Raw genomic sequence first — 26,225 nt, 5'->3', positions numbered from 1 at the left:
TTCTGGTTAGTTTTACACGAGGGGAAAAGCTGTTAAAGCTCCTGCGTTTCCCCCGTTGCTGCTGGCTGTCAGGGCGTTCGGTCTTGAACTTGAGAGCTCGGCGCTGGGACGGCTGCCTTCTGGCCCCCAGCTCCAAGGCCCGGGGGCTCGCTCCGCCTGAAGTGGCCAGGCTCGAACCACAGAAACCGCGCTAGTGCCTTTTTCCACGCACCCGCATGCCCTACGGTAGGGGGAGGGAGGGAAGGCGAGGCGGCAGAGTTGCTTAATGGAAATGTACCCGCTTTTAGAGAAAAAAAAGGAAAAAAAAAAAGCATGCTGCGTAAGCAGGTCGTGCGCTGAGTTACGTAACAGTAGTTAGGATTACTGTTTAAAAAACGTCAGATGCCAAATTTCTGTCCTCTCCGTATCAGTTGCCCAGTGGTTTCGTGTTGTGCTCTGCGTACATACGAGTGTATACGTGTGTGTCGATTCCAACGCGTCAACTAATTTGGAGGAAAAAAAAAAAGAAATGTATGGTAGGCCAGTAGAGGAGCGTTCATTTGGGAGTCGAGGGTTGTTTTTCATTTTATTTTGTGATTTTTAAGGAGAGAAAATGAGCATTGTTTTTTAGCCAGAGGCTGTGTTTTCATCAAACCAGCGGTGTCCTAAAAAAGCAGAAATGCAGGATTTTGTCAAAAAGAGCCCAGGAGCTTGGCAGTCACTTGGAAGTGAATTGTGACTGCTGAAGGGTTGCAGCCTGGAGCTTCAGTCATCTGCCGGGTCCAAACCTCCCGTCATGCAGCAGTCTGCTCCTCCGTGCCCTAAAGGCACAGGCCTGCGAATGATGGTGACCATCTCCTCAGCGATAGTTTTCCTGAGCTGTTAAAGCCACGTTAACCTTACCGCCTTCCAACTACAGGTGACAGTTCTGTTCCTCTCCGAGTGACGTGTAGCTAACAGTGATGTTGCTGCTGCGGCTCAGTCGTGGCATCCCTAACCTCTGCCAAGGATTTCTGAGCACCCTGCTAACCAGACTCCTGGGGACAGCCGTTGCTCAAATGTTGCTAATACTCTACTACTATTTGAGCTCCTAACAGCAAAAGGACAGCAGGAATTGATATTAGGGTATTTGGGGGCTTTTATGAAACTGTTCCGGGGAAGGAATTAGCAGCAGCAGCATCTTGTTTAACGCATTGACAAGGTAGGGAAAAGGGGCTGCAGAAAACACACCTACGTCCTTTTTAATTTATTTTTTTTTTAATTTTTCTGAAGCTACAGAGAACACTATTAATTCTGTTCCTTGGTTTTGGTTCTCAAGATCATGCAGTTTAAACACGTATGTACTTTGCAGGTGGTTTCAGATTGCCTGCTTTTTGCTTTGTTTTGAATCCTTCAGTGCTCCATTTTAGCTGTCTCTGAAACAAGTACCCATTTGTTACCGGCCTCCTGGCTCAGCCCCCAGCCCGCAGCCTGCCTCAAGCTGGGGCTTTTTTAACAGGTTTGACGTTTCCTCACTCCGTTTGAGAATTTCATTGTAGCCATGATATCAAAGCCTAGTAAGCAAAAAACATACATAAAGAGGAGCGGGTGCAGCTCAGAAACCTGTGTCGAGACCTCTGACGCTTATTTTGGACAGCAGGTTTAATCTGTACGTTGGAAGGCTTGCCATCTTTTTCCAATGTTTTTGTACTTCCCTGGACGCTCGGCCAGCAGTCTTGAGAGTGGTTATTTTTGTTGCTGCTGTTTTTTCCCAATCACAGGGTGTCAGGGTTTTCTTACAAGTTTTTTATTTTGCTTCAGGTGAAGTGGTGTGTGTAGTGAGCAAGAATATTAAACCAAGTGTGTTTTTCCTTTGCAATTTAAACAAGATGCTTTCAACAAACTGGCTGGGATAACCACCTCAAAGATGAAATAACAATGGAACCTTTATATTGAGTTTGCTTTTTTTTTTAACCTACCATTAACTTCTAGACATTTGGTCGTTAGAACCTTTTCCCTAATCTTTTCCTTCCTAAAAATGCTGCCACATCTTCCACTGCTTGTCTTGACAGGGCGTCCAAGTAGTACTGTAGGGGTTTTGTTTTGTTGCTTCGTTCGTTTATTATGTTTGCCTTTTAGGCTTCTGGATTTGTTGGTGCGTATGCTTTTCCTTTCGACTTCAGGAGGAGTACCGTTTGTGTTTCTGAGGTACCCAGTTTTGGTCAAGTCGTGTCTGGGAAGCTGGGAGTGATCCTCATGTAAATGAGTCCCACTGACCTGAAATGAGCGCGCACTGCTCAAGTAAGGGCTCTTTGTGCGAGTAAGCCTTGGCTGGACCTGCATCCAGGTGGCAGCTGAGGACCTGTTACATTTCCAGAGCAGCAAAGAGATCAGCGTTGTGTGTCTCACGCTCACTGTCACTCATGTGACCATCCAGGTTTCTCAGAGTGGATTGAAGTGCTGGTTTTGTGGCAGATGGTCAGCATCTCAGGGTATGGGTCCTGATCGAGTTGAAGGTAATTTTTCTTCTCTCTAAAGAGGAGAGGTTCTCCAGGAACTCCCTGGTTCCCCCCCAGGAGCAGCTTTCTTAGCTGTAAACGCGTGCGTGTATTCGTGGGCAGGAAGGTGATCCCGAGAAAACTAAGCTGAAACAAAATCAAAAAAACAAAAGCTGTTGAAATGCAACTTTGCTCCTGAATCTGAAACAACATATGCAGAATCTGTTGCTGTGACTAAATTGATTTTTTGCACAAAATACCATTTCAGTTTTGTACAGTTTACCTGCTACAGTTCTGCAGTGTCAGAAACCTTATTGCCTGGTGCCGTTAGATCATACCAGTCTTTCTGCTGTGATCAAAATGCAGATGTCTGAAGTCCAAGTCCTCTTCCTTTTCCTTCACCTCCGTTACGAGGCTTCTCCGTGCGGCAGAAGGATACTGGCAGTAATGGGGGAAAACGTGTACAGCTTCCCTGGCGTTGACAAGCCCCGCTCCCCTGCTGTGCCGAATTCACGTCCAACCCCAAAATGCAAACCCTGGCGGATGCTGGAGCAGAGCTGCCGGTTGGACTAGACGGCAGGGGCCTAACTGGAGACCTTTAGCAGTCTTGCTAGTTTGTGTCCCTCACGATGTTTTCCCCGAGTGTCCTGTCCCTGTAAATACCAGTGTTGATGAATTTTACCAAAGTTCCCCCACAGTAGGTGATAGGAAACAGCCAGGTCCATCTCGTAGCGACTCTCCAAGCAGGGCTTTGTCTACAATAGGATTCAAGGGTCCGTCTGTCTACACTGCTGTTACAACTGAGTCAGGGTCCTGTTAAAATATAGCTCTCCGTTTTGTGGTGTACGTGGAACCGTAAACCTTGTGCTGCAGTGACTAGAGCTCCTAATCCTTATGTGAAAAGTGATTTAAGGTTTCATCTGTGATACACAAAAGCACCACAGCTCCTGATGGCGTGGAGCCTGTTGTTAAAGCTGTCATCAGGCCAAGGTAGACCCAGCTTCACCCGTGGCACGCAGCAGCCGACGTCCCTCCGCTTCCGCGGTTTGCGTGCGCGTTTTCATTGAGCTATGCAGGAAAGTTTCTCTCTCAAAATCCCCCAGGACCCTGTGCTACACGAGCAAGCTTCTCACGATTCAAGTGCCCTCTGCAAAGAGCCATTTTCACCCCGTGCGCGTGTGGCAGTCGGGGCTGGTGACATTGAGCAGTGTTAGGGCTCCTCTTATCGTCGTAGCAAGGAGTTTTGTGACTTGACTCTGACAGCCCTTCCACACGTGCACACAGAGCACTCCGGGGAAGGGCGCAGAGGGAAGGACGCGTTGTGCCAGCCAGCATTAAGTATTTCTGCAGCAAACACTCGTGACTGCGGTGGACAGAGGGGAAGGGAGGAGACGGGAGAGGTTCACCTGGATGCGCAATACGAGGAGGCCGTGCATGGCGAGAAGCATTTCCTTGAGCACTGAACGCCTCATCTTGGGTATTAGTGTGCGTTGTCGCGTTCACAGAACTCATTTCTTCCATTTTTTAATCTGTTTTTGTGTGGTTTTTGTTTTTTTTTTTCTTCTTAAACTGAGACAAAGTGGAAGCTTCGGTAAGAGCAGGTTGCACAGCTTGCTAGAACAGCCCTTTTAGTGACGTGGTTATGATGTTACGTGCGTGCTTTCCCCTCCCTCTCCCTGCCAGCTACGGCTTACCCTTCCTCTATAAGGCGTCAGGTGTGGGGGTCTTCTGTTTTGTTCTGGGGATGCGTGGAGAAGCAGCAAAATGAAGTGAAAAATGCAAGCCAAGGTAGAACAGCCTTACTTTAGGGGGGTAGCCTTACAACAGAGCTTTATAGTGAGTGTGCTGTATTCCAAAATATGTAAGCCAAAAACAAAAAAAGCATTCATTTATGCAAAAAAAAAATAAGAAGAGGAGTTGGAAGACTTCTTTAATATGTACCTTCTAAAGGTAGCGTAAGGTCTCACCAAGTGATACGTTGTTGTGATACTTCTTGCTGGGTCAGTGGGGATGGGTCGGGGTATAAGCGCTTAATGTTTTCCTCCTTCGATGTTTTTACAAGCAGTAAGTTAAATGTGGTATTTATGAATGTGCCTTTGTGAGTATAGTGACTAACTGGGGAGACCGCTTGGGCTGGAGGGGAGACAACGCTCAGTTCATTCTTTCCAGAGGTCAGACGTTGCCATTCCAGCCCACTGGTCCCTTCCGGCAAGCAGCATCTTCGGGCTGGTCTCTACACTGCACAAGACGTATTCAGATGTGGTAGAGACCGGGGTGGGGGGCGAGGAGGGACGTCGTGTGATGCACAGAAGCTGTCGGTAGTGTTAGGCGAGGCTGCCGTTGCAGGTTGAGTTTGTCCATGTACTACGTGGCTTCTCTTTACGTTGGTGTGCATGAGTGTGAGTGCGTGTGGCTTTGTTTTTTCTTTGTAAGCACTGGAGAATTGAAACAGTGATGTTTGAGACAAATTTATACGTGTAGACAAGATGATGTTTTGTAGCTTCTGTTAAATAGTGGGTGCAGGCACACTTTTTACCCTCTGTCCGTGTCCTGATAAGAGAAACAGGAAAATTTATTTTTTTCAACCCTTCAACTTCCAGCACACTTAACGTTGCCATTTAAATGAACAGGGTATTACACAAGAAGAAAAAGAGTTTTTGAAATGGTGAGGTAGAAGTGTTTAAAAGGATTAAAAAAAAATCTGAAGTAATTTTTTGTTTCTTCGAAGCTGTTTGTAGCTAAACATGGGAATCTGCAGTGTCTCCTTCCATTTGTTTTTTTTTCTAATAATTCACCTCTTCGTCCCACCCAAACCGAGGTGTACGAGATCAAGAGCTGTTGCTGTAGCCCCTCGCAATTCCCACCCTGAAAAGCAACTCCAGTGGGATCCCTCAGCTCTATTCAGGAAGACAAAGAGAGGAGAGACTCTGCAGTTTTCTTTGCTTCGCTCTCATTCCTCTCTAATGGCCTTGAAATGTATTATTATGCAAATGTGAATTTTGATACTGAACTTAAGAAGAGGTTGTTTGTTCTTTTTTCAAAAAAAAAAAAAAAAAGGTCCCATATGTGGTCAGCATTGCTTCTTTATTTTGTAAGTGAATTGTAAACTATGCATTCTGCAAAGGGGGCGTAGGGGACGAAGATAGCTTTGCTCAACTGTTCAGGAGTTTCTGTGTCCATGGTAGATCCGCTGCAGGTTGGGGGGGTGGTGAAGTGATAACTTGGAAATAGAAAGGAGTTCCTAAGAACTTCTCTTGTTCAGAATTTGGCCACCGGGCAGAGATTTGGGGAAACGAAGGCCGACCACAAAAGGAAATTGGCTCCAAACCTGCTGCAGGATTGTGAATTGTAGCCATGCAGTGTTATCCCAGGGCCAGTAGGGTGACTGGGACACCAGCTCTACCTGGGGAGCGATCCGCCGCCGCCTCCTGCGTTCTGGCCCCGGTCAAGCTCAGGAAAACACGGTGCCGTAGGCACTGGCTTCTTTGGATTTACTACTCGCTTTCCATTACAACAGTCTTGCACTCTCCCAGGAGAATTGGAACGCGGCTGGTCCTTCTGCCTACACCCTCTCTTCCCTAAAATTTTCGCTGCTGCTGTTGCTGGCACAGCTCGAACGGCGGCGGCACAGCTGTGGACAGGGCGGTGGAGGTGGGACTGGCAGTGCTGACCAAAGCGTGACCGTGTGGGTTGCGTTTTCCAACATCGGCAGCGCGTGAAGTTTTGGGGAACGTAGACTGATGTGTAGACGAGGCTCTGTTAAAGGATCTTTTTATCCATTACAAGTGGCTGGTAGCGTAACGGGCGAAAAAGGATTCGCTTCCTCACATCACCAAAACGCAGCCATTGCGTGAATTTCTTGCGTTCCTTGAAGCTCGCTGAGCATCCAGGAGCAGTCTCCTCAGAAAAGCGTAGATCTCGCTGCCCTCTTCGTCATCTTACTAGGGACCCTTTGTTGACTTGACTTTTTCCCTCGTCCATGGCGTACCATGGTACCTGCATTATCCTTGGCATTATCTTAGGTGTAATACCATAAACGGAGAGGTTATCCTGCCTGTATTCAGTGTTTTCATGCAGCAGTTGTATTTTTGTTGACGTTCGCAGTACTGTAATAAGTAAGAGACTTGATGATCACTCTCGCATCTGCGCCTGCCTTGCAGATGTGACCTTATCAGGGTTCCACTCTGTCAGATTGCCTTCAACAACAACAACAAAAGTAAAAAAGGAAAAAAAAAATCTGAAGTTTCAACTCACAAAAATACCTCGTGGTACATTTCCCCTTCTGACGTAACCATTGAAATTTCACATTTTCTTCTAAACTTAATAGGTTTTCATTTCCATCTGTCGTCTCCTTTCTAAAAAAGATGCTTGGAATAGTGGTTTTGAGCACAGGACCAGAAGCCTGGAACTCCTGACTTTGAACATTGGCCCTTACTCTTCCCTCTTTGGCCTTGGGCAAGTCATTGAACTTCTTTGCCTTTGTTTTTTTTTTTTTTCATTTGGAAAACAGGGGTGATAATAATACTTACCTACCTCACAGGGGTTTTGTGAGGATCAAGTAGTACAGGTTTGTAAAGTGCTGGAAAGATTTAAAGCATGATAGAAGTATTAAGAGTTCTGACAGCAAGATAGCTCAGTTCTTACATTGTTTGCTTGTGTGGAGGGAGAGAACCTACGACATTTTCTGTGATGAAGCCATTAGACACTCAGATCCTGAATGACAGAAGTTGATGGAGATGGTTACTCACGCTCCTCCTGTCTTTGTGCCAGTTCCCTCCTCCCGCTCTTCCTCGTGTCGTGACACCAGTTTGGCTCCAGGTCACACGTCTCTAGTCATACTTCTGGATAAACTTTAGAACTTGAAGTACTTCGAGCTTGCTGCTTCTTTCACCAGATCTCCACGTTGGAATCCGTTCGTGTGCTTCTCCCTGCCTTCTAACGGAGGTTTTGCTAATTGTCATCCTCCACGGGGCGCGTCTCCTCCTGCCGCCACGAAGGGGAGGCGGTGGCCGGGGGCTGCGATACGAAGAGCCGAGCCGCTCCAGGAGCGCAGGGCACAGCGGCTTCCCGGGTCCTTCCCTGAGCCACCTTCTCGGCGTGTTGTCAGTGACACTTCAAGTACGGCGCCTCTTCTTGCTCCGCGGCAGGGCCATCAGCTGCCAGCAGGACGTAGGAACAGGGAGCGGCGGTCGCTGCTGCCCGCACGCCTCCCAGGCCCCCACAGCCTCTCCCCAGGAGCATTTTGAGGAAGGGACCGAACCCGGCGGCTGTCGGGGAGCCTCTGCTACTTCCTCCCCTCTCCAGCCCCGTGGTTGCCCTTTCTTCTTCCCTGGATGCACATCTCGGGTGTGCATTTGAGCCCCCAGGCCTTTGGGCGTTGGGCCTTTGAAACACCAAGGGAAGGGTTTCGGTGTCCGAAACCTCCCCGACGCTCCGCGGTCCTTCATCCTGCGCTGCTCCCCGTGGCCTTAGGATCATCCCTGTTGCCAGATGCCACCCGCTGCATCTCTGCTCGCACCTGGGACGAGACGCACGCGGCGGTCCTGCAGAGAGGGAAGCCGGAGCGATGCGGGTGCCCCCGCGGGCTTTACACACGCGGCCCTCGCCTTTCCGCCACGGCCTGCGGGGCGCGTGCCGAGGACCTGAGGCGCGGTGCTGCTTCTTTCTCGTTCAGAAAACCGAACAAACGGCAGCGCGGCTGCTGATGGCAACTGGGCGATGTTTACTTTGGAAGAAATGTTAGGTGTTTGCCCCCAAAGAACCAAAAATTGAAAGAACTAAAGAAAGTAACCAAACGTAAACGTCCCGGAGGGAGGGGAGGAGGAGAAGCAGTGACGGGGGGAGCACTCTGGTCTATCCTGATCTCCGCCGCTTGGCTGGAGGTGCGAAATGCTGCTCTGAGTTCCACAAACATAAGGGATTATGTTTACAAAGGTAAATGCCTTCTACCTGTTCAGGAAACTGGCTCACGGTGGGCATCAGACGTCTGGCGAGCTTCTCCTGGTTGCCAGCAGGCAATGGGAGAAGGGTGTGTCTGGAAGAGGAATGGAGAAATAGGTTAATTTCATCTAATCTTCGTAGTGAAGCACTGCCACCTTCCTCTCTTCTTCTTCAAAAAAAGACGAAAGCCAACGAAGGGAGGAGGTTGCAGAACAAGAAAACCGGTGATGTCCAAACTGGCTGGATTAGAAAAGGCAGCTTTCCTACTTTGCACATAACTAGGTGACAGGAAGGTACAGCTCAAGTCCTCTTGCCTGAAACACTGTCCCCCAGAAGCAGACATCGTAATAATAAAACTAGCGGCTGTGTATATTGATGCTCTTCGCAAGTTACCTGTAAGTGTTTTTTGGTTTGTTTTTTTTTTTCTTATACTTGAAATCGCTTCCTTTTAACTGAACTCTCGCCGGAGCTCTGGTTTCTCCCCTCCTTCTCCAGCGCGCGGTAAAGCAAAGCAGGCACAGGACAAGCGGGGAGGGCGTAGAGGAGATGCCGCGGTGTCTCGCACACAGCCAGGGCTCGTCTTCATTTCCATCCCGTGCGCTCTCAGCTCTTTGAATTTCCTTTCCCGAGGGTTTTCCATGGACACAGAAACTCAGCACTTTACAAGGTGCTCTCGTACGGCTGGCTGCCCCCCCCCCCCCTTCTCCTCCTTTTCTATATTTTTATTTTACTTTTAGTATAGTGGTACTTAAAATCACTGGTTCACTTAAAAAGAAAAAGGAAAAAAAAAAAAAAACAACCAACAATAAAATGTTTAAACTCTACTAATGTACAAATAAGCTGAAATGTTGCATTTTATGTGTATTTTTGCCATAGCAGGTACTGTATTTCTCATGCTGGATTTAGAAGAAAAAAAAAAGAGAGAAAAAAAAAGAAAAAAACGAAAAAAAACAAACAAAAAGGGTGATGTTTTATTGGAGTGTGACAAGAGTAATAAGGAATTAAAGTCGTCGTCATTTCATTGAAACTGAGAGATGGTGTAATACATATATAAGTTTTCTGAAGGTTTTTTTTTTTTTTGGGCTTTTAAAACAGCTTTTTTTTTTCGTTTTTATTTTATTTTTATTTTTTTTTTCTGAAAGATATGATTGTATTATGTGCAACTCAGTTGCTTACATTATAACTACAAAATATTTTTGGGTTCCTGGAAAAAAAAAAAAGAGAGAAAAAAAAACGTAAAAAAAAAAAAAAAAGAGAGAGAAAAAGACTAATAAATGTGTTTGGCTGCTAAGCATTTAAATCTTTGGCTTCCGGTACTTTTTGTTGGGTCTGGGGGGTTATTTTGGGGGTTATTTGGGGGGTTTGGGGGTTGGGGGGGGTGGTTTTGCTCCCTGCGCTCTGGCTTCCAGCCGCCAGGCGGCGCTGCCTCCCGCGGAGGGGGGCGTGGCTTATCCCGGAGGGGGCGTGGCTCTCGGCGGAGGGGCGTGGCCTGACGCCCGGAGGGGGCGTGGCTCCCGCCGCGGCGCCCTTTTCCCGGCGGTGGCCGCGGGCGCCCGGCCCCGGAGCCGCCGCTGCCATGGGGACCCCCGCGGGCGCCGAGGACGCGCTGAGCCGCTACCGCTCGCCGCTGGTGTCGCGCTACGCCGGCGCCGAGATGGCCTTCGTCTTCAGCGAGAGAAACAAGTTCGGCACCTGGCGCCGCCTCTGGCTCTTCCTCGCCCAGGCGGAGAAGGTAACGGGCCCGCGCCGTGCGGTGTGGGCGGTGTGCCGCAGCCCCCGGCCCCGTCCCGCGGCCGGGGGGTGGTGCCCGCCCGCCCCCCGCCTCCCCCGGGGTGCCCTTGGGGAGCAGGGCAGCGTTTGGGGTCGCTTCCTGGCGAGCAGTAGGGAGCCGGCCGAAGTGACCTCTTCCTGACCCCTCAAATTTGGAAATAATTAAAAAAAAAAAAAAGAAAGAAAAAATGGTGGGTACGTTCGGAAGATTTGGAAATAAATAAAATCCGTCCGCCTGGGTGCACGCGAGGTTTGAGGTTCTGCACATCCCCGCGCGTGCAGTCCTCGCCCAGCAAACCGCGCTGCCGCCCTCCCTCCTGCCCTTTGGCCCCTTCGGGCAAAAGCCTCGCTAAGCGGTTCCTGGGGCCCGCAGCGGGTGTTGGCTTTGCCCGCCGAGCAAACACCGGTGTCCTTCTGTGCCTGTTTGCTCTCGGGGGGTGTGCGCTGTGAGGGGCGCTGCCCTCTCCCTCCCACCCCGCTGCCCTCGGTCCGTGCCAGGCGGACGTCCTGCTCCCCTGCAGCCGCCCAGGTTTATTTGGCCCGTGTTCCCTAAGTGCCCTTACTGGTGGCCAAAGCGGCTGAACGCTGGGGTAGCACCCCCTGACAGGCAGGGCGACGTGAAAACCCGACAGCACAAGAGGTTTCCCACTTCCAAAGTCAGGAGGCAATCAGAGCCCTAGGTGGAGCTGCTGCTATCAGCACGAGGGCAGCGAAGCGCCGTGCTGGTGGACAAGCAGGCAGTGCCCGGAGCCGGTAGTGGTTTCCTTCTCTGAGGATCGTACTGCTGCCGTGGCCTCATTGACGGCACGCCGCACCAGCGGTGATGCTTTAGAAGCTGCGGGTGTAATTGTACAGCCGTGTTAAAGAGGAGCCCCCGTCCCTCTGAGGTACCGTTACCATCACGGCCGAGATGTCGGGGTGAGCTGGCCGCGCACCTCATCGAGGTTAGGACCCATCACACCAAGAACACCCGCTTCAGGAGCTTTTTATCAGAGCATGGTAATTTTCACAGTCACTGCAATTCCGGCTGATAAACCATGGCCTTTTCTGCTGTTAGAAAGTGAGGTGCTTTACGCGCTTGCCCAACAGGAGAAAGGAGCCGCTGAAGGAACCAGCGGGGGGCTTCTTGGTTTCTGCTCCCAAGCCCAGGCCTCGGGGCTCCCCTCTGTACATCCCTGTCTCCTGCCCCTTTTTGCGTCCCGTTTCCACCACAGTTGTGTTCCCAGAAAGCAGAGACGGCTCTTGCGATTTCTTGAGCACCCTTTTCGTGCTGGAGGAGGGACGCCGCTATTTTTATCTGTCGCCTCGTTCCAGGGGAGGTTGTCTCCTGATGTCAGCCGTGGACTGAAAGGCAGCTCCTCGCAGCACCTGTTAGCTCTGTCAGCGGTCACTGGGATAGATACAAGCGATTTCCTCAAGTCCCATGCTGAAGATGCATAATATTTCTTTGTGGGCATATTAAAAAATATACAATAATGCCATGAATGAACTATGGGCCAATTTACTCCGCTGCTTATCCTCCCTATCTTTCAAGCCGTTTGTGCGCTGCTTCTCCCGTCCCTGCAGTCTCTGTTCTGCAGTAAATCGGAGTATGAGGAAGATCTAACCATAGGTTTTCTGAAGGCTGCAGCTTAGCTGTAAGTTTTAGGTGAAGGACAGAGCAAGGTTAGTGGTTTCAATATTCATGCTACTTAGGGGAAATCTTTTTGAGTAGTCCACTTGGAGTACGTGAAATAGGAACCGAAGAACGGCGTCACTGGGAACTGGGTTAGACAGAAAATGTTCCCAGTTTGTGTTTTGTTTTTTATAGCAGATAATAGCGGGAATTTGAAAGAGGAGACCCCACGAAGTGTGTGATTACGAGCTTCTTAAACTTGTCTCCTCCCAGAGACAGCAGCCAAAGTTTGGGTTCAGAGCTGAAGGGCGCGAGTTCATGCCCATCTCAAAACTCCGGCTTTTTTTAACATAAATTCGTCTGTACTGTGATACTCCCACTAATAACTCCATCTTATTTTTCAAACCTTGAGCTCTTGACCTAAAGAACACGTGATTTGAAAGACAAGTACAAATTTCAGGGAGCTCTTCCCTCCAGCGGCCATCCCGCAGCATCAGACGGGCTAGTGAAATCTGACTGCGCTCTGCACGTGTGCAATCCGGACGTTCTCTCCCCTTAGTATAAGCACCTCCAGTAGCTCGCAGTCTATTTTGTTGTCCAATTTAAATGTATTTTTCTGTCATGCATTCTTTGTTAGATGAGCAGTCCCGTGGTCTCATTCTGTTGGCAGATTTTCTGTTATCTGCAGATATCCTGTTATGAGGCCTGCTTTGCTCTGGCCTCGAGGAAAAGGGAGAATGAAAAGTCGGTAACTGCTATGATAGCACGTCAAAGCATTGGAACAGCCTCAGAGGAATCACACCTTAAAAGCATAACCCAGAGAGGGTATCGCTGACCCATAGCACTTTGGAGAAACCCTATGATCCCCTTTAGGTAGTTTTTCTACTTGATTTTCTTAGCGGGACACGTCTGAAGGACATCTGATTGCTGTGTCCCTGAGTTACTGTCAATATTGGCCAAAAGTCATGGGGAAGACCTGACTCCCACGACATCTGTGGACACATGAGAACTGTGTTTGCTTTGGCACTGACCTGCTTTGCACACACTCCTGCGACGAGTAGCCCCTTTTCTTGGGGATTCTTTCTTTCCACTCTGTGTGGCTGTCAGGAACCACACGCTGTGGTCAGAACGGATCGTGGATGTGCAAGCAAGGCAGGAGATTTGGACCTTAGCACGAGGCTCGGTTGCCTGTGGGCTCTCAGGCAGCGCTGATCCGTGTCTGTGCACCTCGAGACAGCACTCTGGAGCCGGGTGCTTCTCCTCGTTCATCTGGACGGCCGTGGTCGTGTCACTACACTTACAGCAAGATATTTTAAGTTGCCTGGCTACTGGTTGCCTGATGAGGCCCCTGAAGACGTAACTGCTGTGCTTGCTGTTTCCTCTAATTCCAGATTCCCGATGTGCAAGACGTTTTACTAGGCAGCTTCATTCTGAACAGACCCAGCTTTGAAATGCTTTGTGTCATTAAAGCTTCCTTGTTGACGAATGGCAATTACTAACGTGCAAGACAGTAGCTTTTAATTTAGAAAAAGCAGTGATGCCGAGCTCGTTGTGAGGCTTTTAAACTCACAGCGTTAGGATTTTTTTCTCAGCTTAGTTACCTTGTGCAAGTACAGAACTGTGCGAGGTTTGCGCCCGTGTATAATTCTGCAGTTCAAGATCTTACTCTGCTCTTAAATCAGCTTGCTGAGTGATTTCAGCAAATGTTTTTAAACACGAACTGGGAGAATTTGTCTCCTGCTTCCAGGCCAAGTAACTCGTTTCCTCAGTTTCCCCAGTTTCAGGCTGAGATGAAGAACTTTTGGACTTGCCTGTGCCCAATTGCCCTTCTGCTATGAAGACAGGCTGAGGGAGCTGGGGTTGTTCAGCCTGGAGGAGAGAAGGCCCCAGGGAGACCTTACAGCGGCCTGCCAGTGCCTAAAGGGCCCTGCAGGAAAGCTGGGGAGGGACTCAGGGAGTGCGGGGATAGTACGGGGCACAATAGCTTTAAACTAACAGAGGGTAGGTTAAGAGTAAACGTGAGAAGGAAATTCTTTACTCAGAAGGTGGTGAGGCACTGGCACAGGTTGCCCAGAGAAGCTGTGGCTGCCCCATCCCTGGAGATGCTCAGGGTCAGGTTGGATGGGGCTTTGAGCAGCCCGGACTAGTGAGATGTCCCTGCCCATGGAACGAGGTGGTCCTTTAGGTCCCTTTCAGCCCAAACCGTTCTGTAATTCTATGATCTAAGCAGCTCCTATTTCAGTTTGGTTTATCTGTTAAAGACAAAGGGCAGCAGAAAGCTCTTTTCCCCTTGCAGTCACTTGGGCTTCCCATCACAGATGAGCAGATACAGGAGATGGAAGCAAACCTGGACAACATCGACTTCAAGATGGCAGCGGAGGAAGAGAAGAGGCTGCGCCATGACGTGATGGCACACGTTCACACCTTTGCCCACTGCTGTCCGAAAGCTGCAGCCATCATTCACCTCGGAGCAACCTCCTGTTACGTCGGGGACAATACGGTAATGTTGTCAGTTTTCTGCCTGGGTTTTTTCAGAATTTATTAGATTTACTTTTGAATTTAATTATCCATTTTCCTAGCTGCCCTCGATAGGCAGGTTCCTCTGGTGTTCTTCTCCCTTTTGATAGGAAGCAAGATCTATCTGCAAATTAGCTGTTCCCTAAGCTCTCGTATGTTAAATATTCGTGGAGATAAGGCAGGAATGATCATAAGAGCTGAAACGTACGCACAAACGTGCGAGCTGTCAGGTGGCCTCTACAAATTGAGTCCACTTCTGGCATACGCAGCCCATGAGCTTCCAGTTGTCACTTGGAGCACCTGTATTGATTCTGGGTAGATAAAGTCCTTCAACAGAACAGAAGAATAGGCTAAATAAAGAAGGAAATGTTTGGGTACAAGCAGAAAAGCAGAGGTTTTGTTGTAAAAGAGGCTTTTGAGCAGGCCAGGCACTGCAACCATCTGTGTCCTCTCTGAGAGAAGCCGTTATGTCTGGCCCTTCAGACTGGATGGGAGGTTGTCAGACATGGCCCAAACTTCCTTTCTGTGCTTCTTTCAGGATCTGATCGTCCTCCGTGATGGACTTAACCTGCTGCTGCCCCAGGTGAGAAGGCGGTTACGCAGAGTGTCTCAGAAGTGGGCAGTGCTGAAGGCCTGTGAATAATGTCTGGGTTTTCATGGGCCTCGCTGGAGGAGCTGTCTGCTTGGGTTGTTCTCAAGCAAGTGAACAGTTATCTTCCTTTCCCTGTATCTTTGTCTTTCCCCAACGCTTCCGTGCTCATCACGGGAATTCTAAGCAACTCTTGGTAGGCAGGAGCAGTTTCTATGTGCCACAGGTACCAGTTTTAGGAAACAACTGTATTGCTTTCAGGGTGAGCTTAGGCGCTCCATAACTAGGTTACCTGGGAGTGTGTCAGCATTAAGGAAGCTATATAATAAAATGTTCTGAGGACAAATATACTGGGAGAATAGCTGGCCTGAATGTCTTGGCATCCAATTTTCCCCAGAGTGTGAATGTGTCAGTTACACTCTGAGCAGCTTTATTTCTGACCAGTTCCAGGAATAAAGGAAATACTCAGGGCTACGCCAGACGCAGGCTTGCGTTGGGCATGAAGACTGGACTAGCTTCAGCTAAAGTCCAACTACTTACATCATCCGCTGCTTAGATTTTGTAGCAAGCAAAGATTATGTGCATGCCCTGAAAAAATTGAAGCATTCAACAATTGGAGAGATCCAAAGATTGCACGCCTGCTTCTCTCCTCCCTTTTTTAACAGCATTGTTGTGCTTAAGCATGCCAGCTTCTCTTTTTTGTTGTTGTTGTTTTGTTTTGTTTTCCTTTCTCATGCTGCCTCTTTTCTATCCTCCCTGCATCCACCAGCTTGCAAGGGTGATCAGCCGGCTGGCCAACTTTGCTGAGAAGTATGCTGACCTGCCTACCCTGGGCTTCACTCACTACCAGTAAGTAGCCATCAGCCTTTCCCCTCATGTTGTTGGCTGTTCTTCGGATAAATTGTCTTGCCACTCCTGTCTCCTTTCTCTGTTCTGTTTCGCATCCCTGACCTGTGGCAGTTGGCACTGCGGGACGTCACCGGGACGCTGGTGGTGGTGGGTCAGAAAAGGAGTGCGTGCCTAACTCCATCCTTGCCTCAGAAAATGGAGCTATTGCTTCGGAGAGCTGTCAGCAGTGGTTTTAGCACAGCCACGTGAAGAACTTGCTAACACAGATGTGTAAATTCTGGGGTTGTCCCAGGAGGCACGACTGTGAACTGCAGTAAGCCCATCTCCCAGTCACGTCTTCGTAATACTTGTTTTTTCGTCAGTTAAGTTGTTTTCAACTGCAGCACAGAAAGGTTTGTTGCTGGCAGGAAACCTCAGCTACTCAGCCTGTTAAAACTTTCTTCTGAAGTGATGATGATGTGATCCTTCGGTTTTCACGTAGCCGTATATGGGTCCCTATGGAAAAAAACAGGAAGAATTTCCCCTTTTTAACGGGATAATGGCATTTTCTGTCTCTTTGGAAAAGTACAGTTTTTGTGCCGTGCTGCTGGCATTGACTGCTTTTAGGCAGGCTCCTGAGTCAAAGTGCAGCCAGATTTGACCAGTCTGTTTTTTGGGGGGGTAATTAGCCTGCTACTTCATGAAGACAGCTTGCTTTCAGAGGCTTTAGCTATACATCTTGAGGTAAGCCTGGATTTTCTACCCTGGTGATGTGGAACACCAGATCCATGGAAATTAAGCACGGATCGTGTCAGTATCAGTGTCTGGCACTTTAAAATCACTCCTGAAGGAGAGTGGGAGCTTCAGGTCAGGTCTATGATTAATGGTCTTGCTGTATGTGCCGTGTCATTTGATCAGCTCTGGTCCTTGGTCCCTCTTCATCTACGGCTTTTCAGGGGAGTGCTCTCTGGTCTCTGTTTTAGCTTGACTTTTAGAAAGCACAAAGGGGTATTCAAGTATACACAAGGCAAGTCCTACTAGTGAAAACCAAGGTGAAAGACATTGAGTACCTTGGCCTTTTCTGCATGTTGTGTCAGCAGGGCGCCCTGCCTTGTTTAGGAGCAGGTCTGTGTTTTTCCTAGCCTTCCTTTTGCTGCTTATGCACGTGTAGAGCCCGTTCTTTGTTGCCTTTCACATTTCATACCAGATTCAGCCCCGAGGTAGCCTTTGGCTTCCCTAACCCATCCCTGCAGTGTTGGACAGTTTCTCCGTATTCCTCCTGGATCAGCCGTCCCTGCTTCCACATCGTATGTGCTTCCTGTGCGAGAAGCACCTTGTGCACGTGTGAAGCCCTTAAAACAGTACAGGCGTTGTCTTGGAGTTCGTTTGGTCAATCTGAAATATTTCGGCTTCTGGGCTCAGCACCGGCAGGGGGTGCCCTCTGCCAGCAGAGGCAGCCCGATCTCCTGGCACATCCGTGGTAGCCCTGGCTGGGAGCAGAAATAAGGAGCCTGGGAAGTCATGTTATCAGTACAGACTGAGGCTTCTCCTTTTGACAGAGTTCTGGAAAAAAATGACAAAATCATTTTTTTCTGACCAATGGGCAATCACTTTTCCTTAAGAAACTATAGAAGGCTTTAGTAGTTAAACATCTTCAAATATCCATTCTCACTTATTTCTTAATCCCCTTTTTAACAGGCACAGCAACTACAATTACTGTTTTCTCTTGATGTAACTACATTTAATTCCCTAAAAGACCGATCGTATCTTCCAGTGTCATTTACTGTTGGTGTGTATGTGCCAGATCTTTTTAACTTCTGCTCTGATGAATGAGAGAGAGAGGTCTTAGCAGCAGCTAAGCGTGGTCCTTGTGGAGTTACTGTGCACATTGTCAACAGGTTGCATTCTGTTCTTGCTTGTTTTCAGACCTGCACAGCTCACCACCGTGGGGAAACGCTGCTGCTTGTGGATCCAGGACTTGTGCATGGACCTGCAGAACCTGGAGCGGGCTCGGGACAACCTGCGCTTTCGGGGCGTGAAAGGCACCACTGGCACGCAAGCCAGCTTCCTGCAGCTCTTTGAGGGAGACCACAGTAAAGTAAGTCAGACAGAGAGCCTGCTGCAGCCTTGGAAGTCCTCCCCTCTGGAATGCTGTTGTGTTTGTGGGAGCATGGGGGTTCTGGAGTCCCAAGGGCACGGTGATCCCTGTGGGGCCCACTGGCAGAGCCCTGTGTGCAAGCAAGCAGAACTTGTGGGAGGGCTTATTCCCCAGCAGGTATGAGGTTTGTGGATGGTAAAGTGAGAAGAGCAGAGGATCCCTTTTGCTGTTGCTGACCTTTTTTTGAGTCACTGCGTTCTGAGGTCCTTTTGTTTGTTTTTTTTTTTCCCTCCCCTGAGGTTGAAGAGCTGGACAGATTAGTGACTGAAAAGGCAGGATTTAAGCGGTATGTAACAAGAACACTTGGTAACCTGAATTTGTCTTAAAGTCTGACTCTTGCTGCCCGTGCTGGCCCAGATCCCCCTGGCTGCCAAACTGACACTGTGCTGCTGCTGACTTCACCTCCCCTGGTGGTCTTCCATTCCCACTTGCAGCCCTCTGGAGGAAACTCCACCTCCTAAGCAGGCCACTTCTGGCTGTCTCCCTGCCAAAGCACAGCTGTCTATTTTTCCTCTGCTCTCTCTCTCCTCGTGCATGCTGCTCCAAGAAACTGATGGCCTGAATCCAAGCTTGTTACCGGGACAGGTTGACAGCGCTGTCACCCACTTCAAGAGCCGTTGTCACTCCTTGCTCAAAGTCTTGTAATACGTTTTAATGTCCAGAACACTCAACTTCTGTGCTCATTTCTAGATCTTACATGGTCACGGGGCAGACCTACAGTCGCAAGGTGGATATTGAAGTCCTCTCTGTACTGGCCAGCCTGGGAGCATCTGTACACAAGGTGAGCCCCCTGCTTGTATGCACCAGGAAGAAGGGCGAGAGAAAGTGCTGGTGGTGCTGAATGCTTTCCTCAGGAAATATGAATTGTTCGGCTGTTCCCTTTGTGGTCGTGTAAATTCACCACTGAGTCCATGCGTAGACGTCAGACCTCAAAGATCTTAAGACCAGTGTTAAGGAGGAAAAAAAAAAGTTTACTGAGCAGATTTCAAGATGGATTAACAAATCCCACGCCAGATATTAGCCTAATCTGTGCTAAATTGATCCAAATAGAGTATATGTCTTTCTTAGCGGTGTATGAGTTCTGAAATTTAACTGCTTGCTCCCCATTAATTGCTTCTCTGGTAATGGTGTTATTCTGTCTGTCCCTGTGGATTCTTTTCATTGATTTATCCGTTTCCTCCCTCCTCCTTCTCTCAGGATAAAGTGATCTGTGGTATTGTTTTAGTTTTCTAAGCTGGCTGGTTCAGCGAGCACACGTTATCTGTGTTTGCAAGTCACTGTACTTTTGTTATGGTTTTTCAGTGTTCCTTCCTAGTATCTTCAACATTTCCTGCAAACATTTGCCCTTCTTGGAGTCCTGTTGTATTCTAATACAGTGGACACCCTCTTTTAATTAAGCTTTCTTGACTGTGGGATTTGTAGGCCAGGAAGTATGGTTGTAGTGTCATTTTTTTTCTCAAATTTTTCACTATCGCCTCAGTTGTCTTCTTGGACACAGATGTGAACAATTCTCCACAACCACTGACAGAAGATATACTGGTGGGTGTTGGTTTGGTTCTGTTTGTTAATTTCTTGGGCTTTTTTTTTCTAGATTTGTACTGACATTCGTCTTTTGGCCAACCTGAAGGAGATAGAGGAGCCTTTTGAGAAGGACCAGATTGGTAAGGGGCTACCGGCATTTCTGGGGCTCGTGTATGGACCATTCCACTTATGTTGGTGCAGCAATTTAAGCAAGCTTAGAAATGTGACTGACAGAAGTTGCTTTAAATCAACTGGGGTGTGAGGTAAAGGTTTCTGGATATTAAGTAATTAAATTTCAGTATTTGTATTCATGCACTTCTGGGCTGAGGGAGAGCAGAAGCAGTCACGTATTCTTCATTCAGCACGGAGGATGCCCTGGGTCTGAGGAGAACACGCTGTTTTCCATTCCTCGTGAAGCTAACTGGAGCTGTAGGTTTCCAGGTCGACTCAGCATTTTGGTGTTTATAAACAGACAAATCTGGAACAATAAAACTGGACTGGACACTTGCCAGAAGAATACCAGTGACGTGATTCCGATGTTTGTAAAAGGGGAGGAGGAAACGGCGAGTTCTGGAACTTGGCTGAGAGAAAGCTCAGCACCCTAAACAGGTGCACAGGATTGAGTCAGCAGTTTAAGCCTTAGCCCTGTCTGTTACTTGAACCATTCTGCATTATGTGATTGGTTTTGAAACTCATTTCAACAGAGCGGAAGGCAGCGGTGTATCTGACTTTGAAGAACAGCATTACTGAGCAGACAGGGTCGTGAACGCTGCTGGTGTTGCCATGGGTAGCTTAGAGATGGTGCTAAATACTGCACTAGAAATAACGTCCATTTGTTCCTTTTCTGTGGTAGAACTTAGGCTGTACTGCAGAATGGCAGAATGTCTTCTCACTTTTTTTTTTCCCCCCACATTTGGATGTTTGTGATCAATCTGAAGAAGTGTGATGTTGTCATTTTCTTTACTGCATTTAGAAAACCATCGTGTGTTGAGGCTTTAGTCAAAATTTGGTTCCTGACGCACTTTCCTTATCTGGAGGAGGCCCTGCACCTTCCTGAGCGTGCTATTTCTATTACCCCATTTCCATCACTCTCTCTCCTTTCACAGGTTCGAGTGCTATGCCTTACAAGAGGAACCCGATGCGTTCAGAACGGTGCTGCAGCCTGGCTCGACACCTGATGACTCTGATCATGGATCCCCTCCAAACGGCTTCTGTGCAGTGGTTCGAGCGAACGCTGGATGACAGTGCTAACAGGTCTGTCTGCATCATGCAGTGCAGCGATTCTGGAAGGTCTTGTGCAAGAAGGTCCTTTGATGTATTTAGGAAAGACTATTTTTAAACTACAACCACAAGTTACCACCTTGACGAAAAGTCGTCTCAATAGAAGCTAGAGACTTGCAGACTGGTTTCCTCTCAAAGATCAGATGAAAACTGTTACTTTTCTTTAACTGTCAAGACCTTTTGCAAAGCAAACCAGCAGAGAGAGGAGGGATGCAGGAAACATGGGTAATGAATTGCTCCTGTAGTCTTCAGGTTTCAAAAGCATACTGTTGTAGCATAGCAGCTCTCACGTTTCTCAGATTGGTTTTCCTTCCTGCTTCAGACGTGTTTTTTGACCCTACTCCTCTTCATTTAGAATATTGAATAATTCAATGTTTTATCTGTAAACCCTTCACCCTCTGGCAAATCTGAAGACACTTATTTTGATCTCTCTGTAAAGGGTTGCTCCATACAGGAAGCCATTCAGATCCTGAAGAGCACAAACCATTATTAAGTGATGCTTCGTGAAAAACCTGTGCAGGTCTTCTAGACGCTTCCCAGCAAACTTGGCTTTGTTTTCTGATTCTTCATTATGACTACTTAGAGATGAGCTAAAAGTTATCTATAATTGTTATTAAGTAAATGATAGCCGTTCAATTTGTCCCTCTAGCTGTAAGTACTAAACCTGCATAAAGCTCTTATTTAGCTTTGAAATGTTCAAAGTAGTCTTCTGATGCAGAATTTGATATCCCAGATGTCTAAGATGCAGGACATGTGGAATGCTGAACAGCAGTGTTGGCTGTGGACTGGTGTTCAGATTGTTTCTGAGAATGCTATTTTAAAGATGTCTCCTCAAACAAATTTCTGCTTAAAATTTTGTGAAAGAATACAAGGCCTTTTCCTAAAAGGGCGTGACTCCACAGCTGCTAATGTTACAGGTCCTGTTAAGGAAAGAGCTGCACAGATGGCATAAAACATTGTAAAATTTCAGAAGTTGGATACTAGCTTACTTCCCAATAGCTACCAAGCATTGAGATAACTCCTGGAATGTTTCAAATTTTATTTTGACCTCATCTTACAACAAGAGTCATTCGTCTACTTCATAATCCATTTACAAAATTCTGTGCCTTGGATTTTTCTTGCCAAAGCTGAAGCATTTTGAAAAGAGGGCAAGCCAGAGAAAAAACAAAAAACCTACAAAACAGCATAAAGGGCATCCTTTTGAACACAGTAAGATAGAACTGGGAGCTTTACATGTAGAACAAGATCCAAGTACTAGTATGCTTGAAAAGATGACGATTTATAATGAGCCAGGTAATGCTCTCACAGGTGGGTGATGTTGTACTGGCTGCACTGCGACCCAGACCCTTTTGCCTGATACAGCATGGTCCCCACGACTGCCTTCCTTTCCCTCCTTTCCTTTTGGCATTCCTTTTTGTCAGGAGGCTGCTTAGTGGTCAGGAGCTGGTCTCTTGGAGGAACCCCCCACCAAACACACGGATCTCTTTGGAAGTTCCCTGCTGAGCACAGCCAGGCACAGCATTAGTGCGCAGCAAGCCTTACTTCCGCAGGGTAGGATCCATGGACAGGGCAATGCAGAACACCTAGGGGAAGATAGTCTCATGTGTTTACTAGCTCTGTAAATCGCTGCCCTGTTTTCTAGCTGTGTAATCACTGAACTATTTTGGAGGTTTCTCTGTGTGCCTCTATGCTTTCTCTTCTATTTTCCTTTCTGTACTGACCAAAAAACCTGACCTTGAAGCAGCAAGAAGCACCCATAAAGAGCAGTTCCAGCTTTAGGTCCACAGTACCGCTATCTAAGAGACATTTACAGAAAGTTAGGAGCTGGATCTGTGGTAGATGTGAACATGACCTTTACTGTTAACTGGGCCCCTGTGCGTGTGTGTTTCCTAGGCGTGTGTGCCTGGCCGAGGCCTTCCTCACGGCTGACATCATTCTGAGTACGCTGCAGAATATCTCCGAGGGACTTGTGGTGTATCCAAAGGTAAAACGCTGGATAGAGATAGCACGTGAAGCGTTGCATCCTTGACAGTGCTGCAACTATGCCAAAGTGGGTAAAGAAAAAATCTTCCTGCTCTATGGGTTACATTTTTATCTGATAGTTCAAACAGTTCCTGAGTTTCGTTCTCCGTTCTTACTGTTTGCAATGCAGATTTAAAATGGCATTTGTTAAAGCCAAAATATAGTGAATTCAAATCTTCTTAAAAGGAGTATCTTTTTCTCTGAGCTGCACAATGAATCTGTAGAATTTACCATCAAAAGATCCAAAGCAGATCTCGTACAGGCCTGTAACTTACCTACAGGTTTTAAAAAAACAAAACTGTACATCTTTTCCACAATAATGTTCCACAGAAAGTTCAGTTTCTATTATCACCTTCAATATCTAGATTTCCAGAGCTAAATTCAGAAAGAGAAATCGCCTGTTCATCACTGCACAGTCTTGAGGATTCAAAAAGAGAGGAAAACTTCACCAGGAATCCCGTTTGTCTACAGAATTGCTGTAATGCTGTTTCTCCTTTTTTTCTGTTTGTTTTTGTAAGGTGATTGACAGAAGGATCCGTCAGGAGCTTCCGTTCATGGCCACAGAGAATATAATCATGGCGATGGTGAAAGCAGGAGGCAATCGTCAGGTACAAATGAATTCAAAAATACCTTTTTTTCACTTCCTGATGCTTCACTCCTGAGAAACAAAAGTTTCTGGGTTCTTGTCCTGAATATCCCACCTTTCTTTGTTCTCTTCCTGCTCCCACAGAGTTATTAATACCACACCGGTGCTGCAAAGCCAGTCTCTGCTCTCTGAGGGGAGAGCTGTCGCAGAGATCCTTTCCTGTTAGGAACACTGTGTGTTTGAGCTAATCTGGCTGTCTGTGCTGGAGAGGAGAGAGACCTATTTTTATTATGGTAGATACCAGTAGGCGTTTTCCTTTTGTCAATGTTTGAAGGAACTGGGAACACAGGCCAAGCTTTAAATGGAACGTGTTGGCAGTTGGCTACCTTATAAATTAAAGGAATGAATCAGTAACAAAAAAGCACGTAAGACTATTCTGAACCATTCGTTCTTGTGTCACACTTCCTTAATTCAGTGTAGTGCCTTTTGTTGCTAACTTTGGTTTGTGTCCTTTATTAAGTTGTCTGTGTTGAAGCAAATTGAAATTGAACGTTTTTGTTAGCAAATAAATCCAGACGCACTTAGATTATATTTCCTTCCTAAAAATCAGTTTAGAACTGATAATGAGATTTACATCCCAGCAAGACAGCTTATTTTCGCTTACCTTTAGATAGTAACATTTCCTTCAGTAACTTTTTTTACATCAGGGACAAAGTAAAACTTGCAAAGAGCAGAAATGTGTCTTGGAAGCTTTCAGCAGGATATGTGGTTCTAGCTCTCTGGAACACTTCTGGCAACTCACCCCCAGTATTAGTCAGGAAACATCTTTTTCCCTTTCTTTTCTGTGTGTCTCTGTGTGCCACTGAGTCAGTCAGCGAGCTCGCTAACTGAACACGTTAAGGTTCATATCCTGTGGATGATTTCCTTATCTCTTCAGCTGTTTCTCTTTCTAAAGTACCGTGTACTTACCTAAACAGTCCTCTTTATTTAATTAGATTGAAGAGCTAATTTCATTTGTGTTTGTTACTGGCCTACCTTCTTTCTGGTGCTGTTTAATTACAAATCTATAGAGTTCAGTACACTTACAGAAGCTGTCCTTAGTCACATTAACATGTCCTGCTTTCACGTGCTGAAAAGTCTGGAATAACACATTTTCTAAAGACAAAACTGAGTTTACCCACCTCATGGCAGAGAAACTCACTTGCCTTCCCCACCACTGAATAGCTCCCTCACCTAAACATCCGGATCTATTTGTCTGAGGTACGTCAGTGCTGGAACAAGATGGCCTTTGAATGGAGGAGAAGAGGAAAAGATCATTTTCCTCCTAACTAAAGATTGCTCAAGGATAATACGTTTGAGGAGAAAATTATTCCAGGTCTATACATGCAGCCCCATAACAATTTTAGGGTCAGCATGGCAGCATCTGATTTTGCAGGTGGTCCCCTGCATTTGGGTTCTCTTGTTTTTGCGGGCTGATTCCACGGGAAGTCAAAGGAATAGGAAAAGCTTCAGAAAATTTGTTTTAAGACCGTTGTCAGTCATAGTTCCATGTGAGGGTTCTATAGCAAAGAACGTCTTAAAGCCCTCAGGTCTGTGTGTTTTTTTTTCCCCATCGGTCTGTTTGTCCTTATGTAAGCCATGGTTTACATAGTCTGCCGTGGTTTACATAGTCTCACCGCTCGTTAAGTTGGACAGCTTTTCTGTTTTTTTTTTTTTCTTTTCCAAGTCTGTAGATGCTTTTCATTGTTACGCTCCCAAGATGTTCCATACAGGGCATGACTAGCTGTGAGTAAGGAATTCCTTTATTACAGTTCACAGAATATTTTTGGGAACAGCTATTCTCATCTGTCTCTGGAAAAATCAAGTAAGGAATAGAACAACTGAAAAAATAATCACATAGCGAATCCTAAGAGTATTTGGAGAGTTTGAGGAAGTGTAAATGATTCTGCTACTATAACTTTGTGGTATAACTGAACAGGGGCAGGAGTGGAAGGATTAATAAAATCTTGTTTTCAGATATGATGTATGTGATATATGGAACACCACAGTCCAAGCTGTGTTCCATTTGTGTTGCTCAATGGACCGTGCTTTGGTGTTTTTTCCCTCCTGCGCGAGTTAGCAGGATAAACGTGCAGTCAGTAACAACAGACTGAATTTTTCTTTTTCCCTTCTCTTCCCCCTGCTCCTGCAGGATTGCCACGAGAAGATCCGTGTTCTCTCCCAGCAAGCAGCTGCTGTTGTGAAACAGGAAGGGGGTGATAATGACTTCATTGCCCGTGTCCGTGCTGATCCTTACTTCAGCCCCATCCATAAACAACTTGATAGCCTTCTGGATCCCTCCTCTTTCATTGGACGTGCTCCTCAGCAGGTAAAGTACTCAAAAGAGGCTACAGTTTTAGGGGTTGTTATGTAATTAATTTTTCATACTCTTGTGTGCCAGAGTACACACAATTTTTATTATCTCTGCTCATACTACTACAGCAGACGCATTTATCTTGGACGTATTTCCACATATTTCCTTGAATTCTTTGTCCTTCTACCCTATGGGCTTTAAATTTTTGATCCTGGACATATCTGGCTGCTCACTGTCTCTGTGAAACAGAGCTCCCATGAGGCAAGCAGGTCTGAATAGGGAGAAGAAGGAAACGCCTTCTTCTCTGCTCACTTTCTCTTTCCCCTCTTGCTTGAACAGGTGGCAAAGTTCCTGAAGGAGGAGGTTCGACCAGCACTGATCCCATACCAAAGCAAGATGGGTGGGAAAATTGAGCTGACACTTTAGGCACTTTTCGGCAAGGCTGTGGGTACAGGAAGATAATAAAAATCATACTGAACCAGGTGTGTTTACCTTGTCACGTTATTTTTGTTGTCTACAGCACGTTTAACCCCCAGAGCTTACAGCCACCTCGATTCCAGATGGGCTTTCCTTTCTTTGCCTGCTATTT

At 47.1% G+C, this 26,225-nt stretch overlaps 1 protein-coding gene across 1 annotated transcript; it reads left to right on the top strand.

Moving 5' to 3' along the window:
* Positions 1-9,893: 9,893 nt before the first annotated feature.
* Positions 9,894-26,119, top strand: ADSL (adenylosuccinate lyase). The gene is made up of 13 exons (XM_035347372.1): positions 9,894-10,128; positions 14,078-14,281; positions 14,837-14,881; positions 15,657-15,736; positions 17,642-17,813; positions 18,113-18,159; positions 18,564-18,654; positions 19,465-19,534; positions 20,501-20,648; positions 22,569-22,659; positions 23,216-23,305; positions 25,475-25,651; positions 25,976-26,119. Exons 1-13 carry the CDS (start codon positions 9,973-9,975, stop codon positions 26,060-26,062), a joined length of 1,458 nt encoding a protein of 485 aa, XP_035203263.1. The 5' UTR covers positions 9,894-9,972; the 3' UTR covers positions 26,063-26,119.
* The last annotated feature ends 106 nt before the right edge of the window (positions 26,120-26,225 follow it).

This window comes from Oxyura jamaicensis, chromosome 1 (assembly GCF_011077185.1).
Source record: "Oxyura jamaicensis isolate SHBP4307 breed ruddy duck chromosome 1, BPBGC_Ojam_1.0, whole genome shotgun sequence".
NCBI classification, from domain to species: Eukaryota; Metazoa; Chordata; class Aves; order Anseriformes; family Anatidae; genus Oxyura; species Oxyura jamaicensis.
The sequence above is the reverse complement of the archived record's forward strand: the minus strand, read 5'-3'. Positions and strand labels throughout refer to the sequence as shown.